Source organism: Neophocaena asiaeorientalis, unplaced genomic scaffold (assembly GCF_003031525.2).
Source record: "Neophocaena asiaeorientalis asiaeorientalis breed wild unplaced genomic scaffold, Neophocaena_asiaeorientalis_V1.1 scaffold369, whole genome shotgun sequence".
NCBI lineage: Eukaryota > Metazoa > Chordata > Mammalia > Artiodactyla > Phocoenidae > Neophocaena > Neophocaena asiaeorientalis.
Window position 1 is genome coordinate 2,087,282 of NW_020175321.1, and position 11,888 is coordinate 2,099,169.

Consider the following 11,888-nt stretch of genomic DNA (forward strand, 5'->3'; position numbering starts at 1 on the left):
GGAAGAACATTCGACACCGGGTGCCCGCTTCCTGAGAGATGCCAGAGGGTCTGTGTCTCCGAGCCCAGGTCACAGGCTGCCACTCACCCTGCGCCTCTTGCCCCTTCCTTTGCAGTGGCCTGGTTCACGTTTGACCCCAACTCTGGGCACCGGGACATCATTTTATCCAACGACAACCAGACGGCCACCTGCAGCAGCTACGATGACCGGGTGGTGCTGGGCACGGCGGCCTTCTCCAAGGGCGTGCATTACTGGGAGCTGCACGTGGACCGCTACGACAACCACCCAGACCCCGCCTTCGGGGTGGCCAGGGCCAGTGTGGGCAAGGACATGATGCTGGGCAAGGACGACAAGGCCTGGGCCATGTACGTGGACAGCAACCGCAGCTGGTTCATGCACTGCAGCTCCCACACCAACAGGTGCGTGAGCGCCCGGCCTCCCTGTCGCGGGGCTTAGGGATGAGAGCCCTTCTGCTGTTCCCACGTTCTGGGGTCGGGAATGGCGGGCGGTGTTTTCGGCCACTTTGGCGTCCAGCTTCCAGGGAGAAGCAAGCGCTGGCCCGCAGCGCAGAGGGGGGATCGGACAGAGTCTAGAGCACAGCAGAGCCAGCGGGTGTGCAGGCCGCTCAGCGAGCCCCGCGCCTGGGTTCCGCCGCCCCTCCGCTCTGCTTTCCTCCACACCCGTCAGCCCAGCAGGGCTGTGAATCATCCCGGCGGGAGGTGCGGCACCCTTGGGGCGCTCCTTGCTGGTGGCTCTGTCCCGGGCACCCCCAGCACTGCCTCACCCTGAGCCCGGCCCTGGCAGTGGTGTCACCAGGCTGGACACGGGAAACTCCCATGCTGGGGGGACGGGCCCTCTGGGGCTGCCCTGGCCAAGGAACCCACAAATGGAGGGTTGTGACCCTCAGAGCTGCCTGCTTGCTGTGGGGTTTCCTTCCCAGTCTGCTGAGGGCCTTCTCCCCAGCGGGCAGAGGCGAGGGGCCCCGAGAGGCCGACCTCCCTGCACGCCAGCGCTGGGCAAGGTCAGCTCTGGGGGCTTTCGATGCTCTGGGCCCACCTGCAGCTTTGCAAATGGCCCCAGGGGTCCTGGTCTGGGGCAGGGACTTGCCTGAGGATCCTCGGGGCGGGGTTGGGGCCTTCCCACCTGCCTTTTCACTGGCCTTGACCGTCTCTCCAGAGGCAGCTCTGCGCGGGCGCTGCGGACTGCCTGCTCACAGACCGCGCAGGGGCCGAGTCTGGGCCCAGCAGCTCCGTCTCTACTTGCTTAGGCCACGCAGGCGCCCAGATACACTGGGACGGGCGTAACAAGAGAGAGCAGGTGCGGAGCTTTCTTTGTGCCCCATGCTGTGGGAAGCCCCTGGCTCCTGTGGTTCCATCTGGGCCCTGGGAAAGTGCGACTGTGATCGCCATTTTGCAGATTATGAGATTGGGGCGTAAGGCTGATGCTCAAGTCACAGGACTCACTAGAGGCGGTGTCAGGGTTTAACTCAGGATGCCGGCTCCAGTTCCGGGGGGCAGGGGCGGGGCGGAGCGGTCGGGGCTGGGCCGGGGGACCCTGGGGGAGGCTGCCGCTTGGGCGGGGTCATTACCGCCACCTGGTGGTCAGCATCTGAACAGCACCAACAGGCCCGCTGCCAGTTCCCTTCCCCACCGGCGGGCTCCTGCCCTGGGGGGCCCGGCTCACCCTCCGGGAAACCCGCCCTCTGAAAACACCCAGCGAGCGCTGCTCGCCGTTTCCCGTGCTCCCAGGCCACCATCAGCCTCCCAGTCAGGAAAGGACAAGGATGGTTTGGTGATCCGAGCAGAGCAGCCAGTGGCAAGGCCGGCCGACCTCAGCCCCAGCCAAGGGAGGGGACGGTCCGACGGCCTCGGCCCGCCCGCCCCGGTGCTGCCCGCCTAAGGACCGGCCCCGCCCGGTGGAGGCGAATCCCAGCCACCACACCACGAAATGGAGCCTCGCAGCAGGTGTCAGGAGCGTCACGACGCACGCCCTGTGCCCCGCCGAGGGTCACCGTGGGATGGCCAGCGCCCTGCCCCGCCGCGAGGGCTGTGTTTTTAGGCGAGGGTACCCGGCGTGCGTCGTGACGCACGTGCGTCTGCCCCCCACCCCATATACCTCCCGTCCTCACCTACGTGTCGGGCTCCTCTTCCCAGGACGGAAGGCGGCGTGTGCAAGGGGGCCACCGTGGGCGTGCTACTGGACCTGAACGAGCACACCCTGACCTTCTTCATTAACGGGCAGCAGCAGGGCCCTACGGCCTTCAGCCACGTGGACGGCGTCTTCATGCCGGCCCTCAGCCTCAACCGCAACGTGCAGGTACCGCGTACCCTCCAGGTCAGGGCCCGTCTGCCGCCCCGGGCCCCGGCCCCGCTGCCCGTGGGCCTCCAAAGTGCGCCGGGCAGAGGGGGCTCTAAAGAAGCCGCCCGCGGTGCCGTCCAGGCAGGGAGCTTACCCACCGGCCCACCTGGGCATCCCCTGGAGACGCTCCTCTCCGGCATGATGTTTTCTTGCTTGTCCGCTTGAAAGGAGCAGAGGCTCTAGGTGGCGGCTTCGGGGAGGGGTGTGAAGGGGACGGGTGACAGGCAGGGTGGAGAGGGCCAGGGAGGGTGGAGGAGGGAGGCAAGTCCTTCTTCCATGTTCTGGGAGAGAGGAAGGTCGGTGCCCCTGCCCGGCGTGGGCCCTGATGGCCCGGGGTGTGCCGGGCCTCCACGTGGCTTTCCCCCGAGAGGAGAGACCGAACTGAGGCGGGACCTCTCCTAAGGGTTCCCTCTCACCCTCCCTGTCCCTCTGGCTCCTGCGTGAAGCAGGCAGCCCCTCAGGGCCAGGCCCAGTCCTGGGGGCTGCGGGGGTACCGCCGGCCCAGGAGGCCCGACACACCCAGAGGCAAAAATGGGAGCCCGGTGAGGGTGTGAGGGAAGCTTGGAGAGTAGCGTGGAGCAGGGTGCCAGCCTTTGTTCCTGGCACACTGCTCCTCCCCCCGGGAGGTATATGGGGTGGGGGGCAGAGGCCTGCTTTGCGGTGCCCACTGACCCTGAATATTGTCACTTACTGATTGATTGTACCTCCAGTCCTTGCAAAAGGGCTTTGAGGCAGCCTGAAATATGGGCTGTTCTTCCACAGGGTTCATAGAACAGATATAGGAGAGGAAAGAGGGCCATGGAAAGAAAGCAGAAACGCATGTAATAAACCCAGAGCCCCAGTCCCCCGACTGTAAGAGAGCATCAGCCTTGCCGGGGCTCCTGGCAGTGGGGGCGGCGTGAAAGAGGCAACAACCAGCTCCTGGGGCAGACGCCCGGGCCTGATGTCAGTGAGGCCGAGCATGATGAACAGCTGACTCCACAGCACAGAGAAGGCGGGCTGCTGCCCGTGGGGGTCCCGGAGCAGAGGGCGGCACAGCTGCTGAGCTGTCTGCGCTCAGGGCTCACGGGCAGCAGCTCCCGCCCTCGCTCACCGCATCTTCTTTTCCAGGTCACCCTGCACACGGGATTGGAAGTGCCAACCAACCTGGGACGGCCAAAGCTGCCGGGCAAGTAGCCTCCCAGGCCCTGCTCTGCACGGCTGTCCCTCACTGCACTCACATAACCCCGAGGGCAGCACAGCCACATCTTGGGTGCAGCCCAGCAGCCACGGAGCATCTTAGAGACCCGCTTTCTTTGGGGGACGGAGGCCCCAGTCAGTGGTGAACACGGGAGTGTGTTTCCCCTCGTTCCACTGGCCGTTACAAATACGAAGAGGTCAAGGGAGCAAGGAAGTGTTCGGGGTTTCATTTTGTTTCCTGCCTTCCGATTTAGAAGCTTGTCTTTTTGGGGGGCAAGAGGAGAGCAGGCTCTGAGACGTGAATCCTGAGAGCAGGAGGCGGCGGGCGGGGGGCGGGCGCTCGGGAATCTCGTGGCCTCAGTGTCAAGTCTTCGCCTTCAGAGAACCAAGGGTGCAGGTTCCCATCTTTGCCAGGAAACGTTGTTATCCTTTAGCTTTTCGGTTCTGGAGTCTTCAGTACGTTATGCCACTTGCAGACCTAATCCAGGATGGATAGAGAGGGATGTTAATCATTCATCATGATCTTTGCCGCTCTCGTTGAACTGTTGAGAACTTTTTAAAAATAGTTTCCTTAGGTCCTTCATTAGTCCACCAACCTCTCTCTCTTACACACACACACACACACACACACACACACACACACACACCAGTCTGCTACAATTCACTCAGTTCTTAAACACAAAAGAAAACACTGGAATCTGAAGCACTGTGTGAAGAGTCTCCACCTGGTGATGGCTTTTTCGGGAGCTGGCCCCCCACGGCGTTTGCTGCAAACCCATTACTCTTCCGAGCTCAGAGGCTCTCAGACTCATGAGTGTATGAGATGGGAGTCCCTGGGGAAGTTTCTTATACTCAGCCCACCTTCACTTTGAGACCATCTACTGTCAACGTGAAAGCATCGCGAGAGCAAAAGGTGGCCCCGATGGCAGGGGAGGCTCTGCCCTGACGGGGCGGGCAGGGCTCTGCAGGAGGCAGGAAACAGATGACGTCATGTTCCTGGTCTCCCTGCTTGCCCGCCAGCCCGGGTGTGCGGAGTCCACGTGGCCAGGGCGGGGCTCTGGGGTGAGCCCTTCCCTGCCTGCTGGGAACACTAACCTTCTCCCTTGAGTCTGCAGCCCGCTGCAGGGTCTGAGCCCGGAGCCGGCCGCCCGTCCTGGCCCCGGAGCCCTTCCCCCTCCTCCCGGGTCTCTTCTTCCTTGACCTCCACCGCCTCCATCTCCAACTGGTAGTACGCCGTTCTCTCTCCTTTTTAAAAGAATATATTTTATCAAGCATTCTTTTTGAGGTCGAGGGGTAACTTGTCTATTTGCTGGATTGGATTTTTATAAAACTTAGCCCGGAAACCGGCACCAACTGTGTTTACTCAGTTCACTCACTTCTACCTGCTTGTTTAGACGCTGCACTTGCTTTCTGAGTCAGCCCGGCCAGTGCTGTGTAAACCCTACCCTCTATTCAGCAGATCCGACAATCCTACCTCAAGCTCCCGCTCCCAGATGGGGGGTGGCCTGCGAGGCCGGCTGCCCCACGTCTGCAGGGGCCGCCTGGTGCTGTGTTCAAGCCCCCGCCGCCCAGGCCCTGGCAACCACCTGCTTGGTGGAGTCGAGGTCTTGCCCCGTCCTCGTCGTCCGGCGAGTGGCTCCCAGGGCACTCCAGCATCCCGCCCCGAAGCCCCGGCCAGAGCCCAGCAGGTGATGCGCACGGCCCGGCGCCCCGGCCGCCTGCCCCGTCTCTGCTTCCACTGCCCTTCCGTCTCACTCCTGGGCCACGGCCCCGGCAGCCTCGGCTTGGAGGGTATGGAAAGTTCCTGAAGGTTGGAGGAACCGGAGGAGGCACAGCCTTCCCGGGGCCAAGGGAGCCGTGGCTGGCAGGGCCAGAGGCGTCGGCTTTGGGATGTGTCTTTTGGGAAAGATGAGCTCGTCGGTCCCGAGGTGGGCTGGGCCGGTGGAATTGGCTCTTTTCGGTGGAGTCTGAGTGAAAGGCTGGGGAGCTCCCAGGATCATGGAAGCCGTGTGACCATGCGGCCCTGGCCCTGCGTCTTCGGGGAGCTCCTGGGCATCAGCCTGGACCTGGTACCAGCCTTCGGAGAGCCAGCACCTCGGTCAGAGGGAGATGGGAAAGGGAGAAGGGAGGCCTCTTTAGGGAGAACATGACCTGCGGCTCAGAGAGAAGCCACCGGGACTCTCTCCCCACGGCCGCGGCGGCCAGAGGGGCTGTGAGTGGGGAGCCGGTGAACACGTGCCTTTCCCAACTCCTCCAGGGGCCCAGAAGCAATACGGCGGATACTGGGGACCGCGTCAGGCTGTCCTACAGCCACCTCTCCTGTCCTCAGCACAAAACACCTTCTAGGAACCGGAACGGACCTCGGGGAGAAGGCAGGTCCGTGCGGCACACCCGTGTTCTTGAGGAACCAGCAGACTGAACAAGGGACCCGTCAACAACTCATGGCCTTGGGTCACCCTCTCGAGAAGCCTGGGATTCAGAGTAGAAGCGACAGGTCACGGGCTTCTCATCTGCCATTGAATTTTCTGTTCCTTTACAATGCAGTGACATGTTTGTACATAAAAAACGATATCAAGGTGATGCTTTGGTCGGGCTGGCTGACGGATGACTTGGTATTCGTCTATCAAGCAGTTTCAGTGAGAAAGGAATTCAAAGTGTCAAGTTCCATTATATTGTAAATAACGCCCCCCGCCCCCAAGCACCGTAGTTCTGCAGTTTGTTCTTTGCTAGTGAGCCAGTTTGGTCCAAGTGTATGCCTTTCCTTTTAGAATTAATCTCTTTAAAAATTGTCCAATAGCATTTCACTACATAGCATCCTAGCTCCTAATTCAAAGCAAGGTAAGACATTACACACAGCCCGGCTTCCCCCTCTGTCCTGTTTGGGAAAATAACGATTCCAATTAAAGTGGGCATCAGTCATCCTGGCCCACAAAGGGACTCACCTAAAAACTATAAAACTGTAGACAGTTATAGGCCGAGTCTTCAGCCCTATACGTACGTATCTGTAGTTTCGACAGCAACCTCAGGCACCCTGTGGCCCACCAACACTGGGGAGGGTCATGCGTACAGCGCAAGCCTGGGCAGAACAGGGGTTCAGAGAGCGATGGGGACAGGCCCATCCTCCTTGCTCTTAGCGCCCAGGACTGCCCCGTCTCTGGTGCCCCTGCCCTCTGCCTACCAGAGCACTCTCAGGAAAGGACCAGGATGCAGGATCTATGTGTACTTCTTCCAGGGATATTTGCTTTTAAGCCTTAATTCTAGTTGCAACTGAAAGGCTTGGTCCCCTGAGAAGGCGGGTTTCAGAGCAGGTGAGCAGGCCGCTTGTACAGGAAGCTGCTGCTGGTCCCAGGGCACCTGCTGGCTGTGAGGTCGGGAGGGTGGATACAGCCCCAAGGCACTCAGCCTGTGAATGCTGAAAAACACTATCACGAGACCCCGGGCGATGCCAGGAGTTCTCAGCCTCGGCACTACTGACATTTGGCACGGTGGGCGAGAGCGGGAGGGGTATTTCTCTGTTGTGGGATCCCGCCCTGTGCACTACAGGATGTTGAGAAGCGTCCCTGACTCACTAGATGCCAGTAGCGCCCCAAATCAGTTGTGACAGGTAGAAGTGTCTGCAGACTCCCTGGCCGAGAACCACCGGGTTCTGCCGGCAGTCTGTCACGTGTCCATACGTACCGTGATGCATGAGGCGTCCACGCTGTGGTCCCCCGAAAGCCTGCACCGCGAGGCTGCGGGCTTCATCTTGACACCCACGAGCAGGCTTTCCCAGGTCTGCGGTGTCCTGCCAGATGGGGCAGGTCGGTAAAATGAGGGGAGCCTCTCACAGAAGCCAATCCGTCAGGTCTCACTCTGTACTCCCCAAATGTCCCCAACCCACCCCCATTCCTAGAAAGCAAAACTCCTTACCCGTGTTTTTGCCTGCCCACTTTTTGCCTTCCACTTTTGACTGGAAGCAACAGGAACTTCTTCGGAGGGGTGTGGCCTTCAGCTGGTCAAAGAAATCTAATCAGGTATCATCAACAAGCTATTCAAGGCCTCTGCGGATCCTGGGAAATCTCCGCTTTCCTTTTGCAAGTGAGCCAGGAGCTATTCATGGGTCACATTCCTTGATCCGCGGCTTTAACTTTAAATGGACTGTAAGACAGTGAAGAGTAGGTTTGGGGCAGGAGACCAGGCTCAGCCCCCAGAAACGCCTCTCCTTGAACCTGGTACCGGTGCGGCCAAATCTCTTCAGTGTTTCCGTGCCTCAGTCTCCCCGCCTGAACGTGGGAGCGGCCACACTAACCTACCTCGTCTGGTGTGCTGTGAGGAACACAGGATAACACTCCTTAGAGAAGAAAGTGGCGCATTTCATCTACGGAGGTCCAGGCTAACAGCTCACATTCAGAGGACGTGCGGTGACCTTCCCAAGCATTCTCTGACCAGTGTCTTCCATCCAAGCCTCTTGCGACCAGGAGCACGTGCTGACTACACAGCTGCCTGGCCGCGAGGGGGCAAAACCGGCTTCACGTGAGCACAGAGGCCAACACAGCAGCTGTTCCCGCTGTCAGAGCAGAAGAGCCGTCAGCAGGCTACGCGTCAGTGTTCCCAAAGGCGTCCGCGGGCAGAAACCCCCTTGAAACACGGAAGGAGAGTGACCGCCTTCCTGCCTCCTTGGTTATCTTAGTTCTAGTATCTAAGGGGTCCCCGAGCCGATGATGTGTCTCCTCTGTTTCCAAAGATCTCAGCAGAGGGAGCGGCTTTGAAAACCAGCGTCTAAGTGTGGAAGGCGGGTTAGGTGGAGGGGCTGCTCACACACAGGCACTACCTGGTAAGGGGGGGCTCCTGGCTTTCGCGATGAACCATGCAGACTTGAGTCAGGAGGTGGGAGCTGAGGGTCCAGGCAAACCTCTAAGCCGCGGGAGGCATCGCCTTCTCTCAAAGGGCGCGGCTCTCAAAGGGCGCAGCTCCCACAGGGCGGGGGCTGCCTGCCTGGGTCCCGGGAGACCCAGGGGACTCTCGGGCCAGCAAGGTGGGCGCTGGTCCCCAGGCCAGGCCCTCAGGAAGCCTCTGAGGAGAGTCCAAGACAGGCTTCAGGTGTGGAAAAGTGACTGCTTACGGCTGTGGACGCAGGAGCGTGGCGGATGCTTCCTGGGGGAGGCTGCAGCCTGGGGAGGGCCTTTCCGACTCCTCACCTGGTGGCCCGACGGCCCAGACCCCGGGGTTGCTCAGCACCAACACGAGGTGCAGAGTGAGCAAAGCAGGAAACGTGAAATGCATGATGTAGAAGTGCTGCTTTCACACTAAACTGTTGTATCAAGCATGAGAGATGTGTGTGTAACGTTGGCAAAGGAATTGTAAGAGTAACAAAAAGCTTTGTGTCCTTGTTTCGGCTGTCGACAGAACCTCCATCTTCCTGTCTTTCTTTGCCCCGCTTTCTCCCTCCCCCCATCCCTCCCCCAGCGCATCCACTTTCTGTTGGGAGCTGTTGGCATTTGGTGGCAGCTCTTGGTCCCGTCGGCGTTCACGTTGCACTGGAACACGGAGGAGGGAAGTGGGGGGAAGGTATGCAACCTTTTTCTAATTTTTGTATTATCCCAAGCGTTTGTATTTTTCGAATTGCAGACACTGTGTCTTCTGGTCCTTGGGGGTTGGTTGAACTTCGTGTATTGCCTTTTGGAAAACCTGAGTTTTACCACAGTCTTAAGCAGATTTGAAATAAATTCTTTTGACACTGCCAACAGCTGAAAGACAAGGTATGGTCTGTGATTACTGCTCAGCGGCAAGGTCTGCCTCTCTTCAAAGCGGCCTAAATGCCAGCTGGATGGGGCAGAGACTGTGGGGCGGGGTGGAGGGACCCCAAGGTCAATGTGCTTCTGCGGCGTGCGCCCGGGAAATCGTGAAGTGATCACATTTGACTCTCTTCTATAAGGTACCATCTCAAGCAGTCCATGGAATTCATTTTTGCAAGAGGTAATAAGGCTGGAAATTGATAACTGTTAACATATGGTTAAAGATAAATTCACATATGAAAAATCGATCATGGGTTACAGTGGAAGGTTAGACTTGGGGGAAACGTCCTAAGTGACCTGGGAGCATGAAGGAGACTGACCGGCCCCTTCACCCAGACCGAGCCTGGTGTCTGACTGAAAACTCTGTGCCCCCTTCACTTCCCTCGAATTATGCTCTCGCCATCTCCAGCGCCCCCCCAGCCCAGGACCTGGCCTCAGCCCTCAGTCACCTGCCAGACCACCAAGTGGTTCAGCAGGGTCGGGGGCAGTCGCAGACTCTGAGAGCGGCGGGCAGGACGTCCCTTAGAGAGAGCTCTTGGCATCAACACAAAGAGAAGGAAGCAGAATCAGGCCAAGGGAGACTCAGCGAGGGCCTCACACCTCAACTGGAGTCATCCAGAGCTGGGATGACAAGTCCCTCACATCAGGACTTCCCTGGTGGCCCAGTGGCTAGGACTCTGCGCTCCCAATGCAGGGGAGCCCGGTTCAATCCCTGGTCGGGGAACTAGATCCCACAGGCATGCTGCAACTAGGAGTCTGCATGCCGCAACGAAGACCCCGTGCAGCCAAATAAATAAAAACTAAATATTTAAAAATAAGAAAAAATAATACCCTCAGGTCAATTATCGCTGCCTGTGGCCAGCACGGGAAGGGGGCGGGCAGTCCCCGAAGAGCGCTGACCGCTGAAGGCTGTGTGCTTAGCACTCTCGGCAGCAGAGGGACCAAGTCCTTATTCCAGACGGGGGATCTGTGAGGGACATCGCAGGGCCCACCGGTCCACCCCCCTGTGCCACACATCTGTGCCTCCCTGAGGTTTGGGGAGAAGCTCTTCCAGAGTCCCAGTGAGGGGAGCTGAGCTGAGGAAGGCTCGCTGGGCCTGGCGCTGCCCAGACACTCACCATTAGCACCCTTTCCTCCTTACCCTAGACTCCCTCCACTGTCACCCAGCACCTGATTCAAACCCTCATCTCCTGCAGGCGGGCGGGCGGTGGGGAGGATCTGGGCCTCAGCTCCCCAGGCCCTTCGCAGTCCAGGGTTCCGGCACTTGTGTGTTTGCCACCCACACTGGGGACAGGGAGTACGAGAGACACCTGGGTGACCACCTGGGCGCAGACAGACCCCTCCCTGGCCCCTGGGTGCCGGCAGCCCCACCGGCTCTTGCTGGTCAGGCTCAATCACCCCTGCGGGGTGGTGTCTCTTCTCATGCAGGCAACAGCCTCGGTTCAGTGGGACACAGCTGTGCTCTCTGCTTCCCTCTTTGCAAAGTAGGGGCGCTAGGTCCACAAGGCCAAGAGTTTTGGGGATGGGAACCTCGAGTTCCCTAAGCGGGTCACCGGGAGCAAGGGCAGGTGGGAGTGTCGTGTGGCACCAGGACCGATCCACGCGATGTGTCCACGACCGGGGAGACGCTCTGCGACGGGGGTAGGGCGGTGAGTATGGAAGAGACCGCGAGGAAGCTCTTACCCAGTGCACCCAGGCCAGGGCTCCTCCCTCTGTGGCTGCTGCCAGACGACCCTTGTCTTCCACGAAGAACCGTTTTCCATTGTCACTTCTCTCTGCTGCTAACCTTGCTGGAAGGAGCCTCACCAACAGGGAGATAAAAGCACAGTCTTATGCGTGATCATCAGTCCTACCGTGCAGGTCGCTTGTAGCCTCTAGACCTCTGAGTGGTTCCAGAGCACCCAGTGGTCACAAAAGTGCTCTGTAAGTATTTAAGAAGTGAAACAAAAACAAGGTAAGCAATTTATACTAGGAATTTGCATGCTTTTCCAGAATTGACTAGCCTGGGGCTATGGTCCTGAGTCGGGGCTATGGCCCTGAGTCGGGCCAAGTGCTCAGTTACCTGAGCCACTGAAGCTCATGGGCGGTGAGGTGAGATGGAGCCGCTAGGTTTCCCGGCTCCCTGCAGAGAAAGAGAGGGCGTTAAACTGGGCCGGTGCCCACTCCACTAGGTTATTTCCAGCTCCTGAGATTTTTCCTAGGGCTTCTGCCATATTTGGGATCTTCTACACCTTCTTAAAAAGTCCCTCTTGGGCTTCCCTGGTGGCGCAGTGGTTAAGAATCCGCCTGCCAATGCAGGGGACACGGGTTCGAGCCCTGGTCCGGGAAGATCCCACATGCCGCGGAGCGACTAGGCCCATAAGCCACAACTACTGAGCCTGCGCGTCTGGAGCCTGTGCTCCGCAATAAGAGAGGCCGCGATAGTGAGAGGCCCGCGTACCACGATGAAGAGGGGCCCCCGCGTGCCACAACTAGAGAAAGCCCTCGCACAGAAACGAAGACCCAACACAGCAAAAATAAATATACATAAATTAAAAAAAAAAGTCCCTCTTAAAAACTGCCAGAATATACACCCTA

General features: G+C 59.2%; 1 protein-coding gene across 1 annotated transcript in view; it reads left to right on the top strand.

Annotated features, from left to right (window-relative positions):
• The window catches only part of TRIM67 (tripartite motif containing 67), a 49,760-nt gene extending 43,804 nt beyond the window's left edge, over positions 1-5,956 (top strand). The window contains 6 exon segments of the mRNA XM_024765622.1: positions 116-419; positions 2,154-2,316; positions 3,469-3,530; positions 4,997-5,328; positions 5,446-5,606; positions 5,795-5,956. Of these exon segments, the coding sequence (XP_024621390.1) occupies positions 116-419; positions 2,154-2,316; positions 3,469-3,530; positions 4,997-5,328; positions 5,446-5,606; positions 5,795-5,956 (1,184 nt within the window).
• The last annotated feature ends 5,932 nt before the right edge of the window (positions 5,957-11,888 follow it).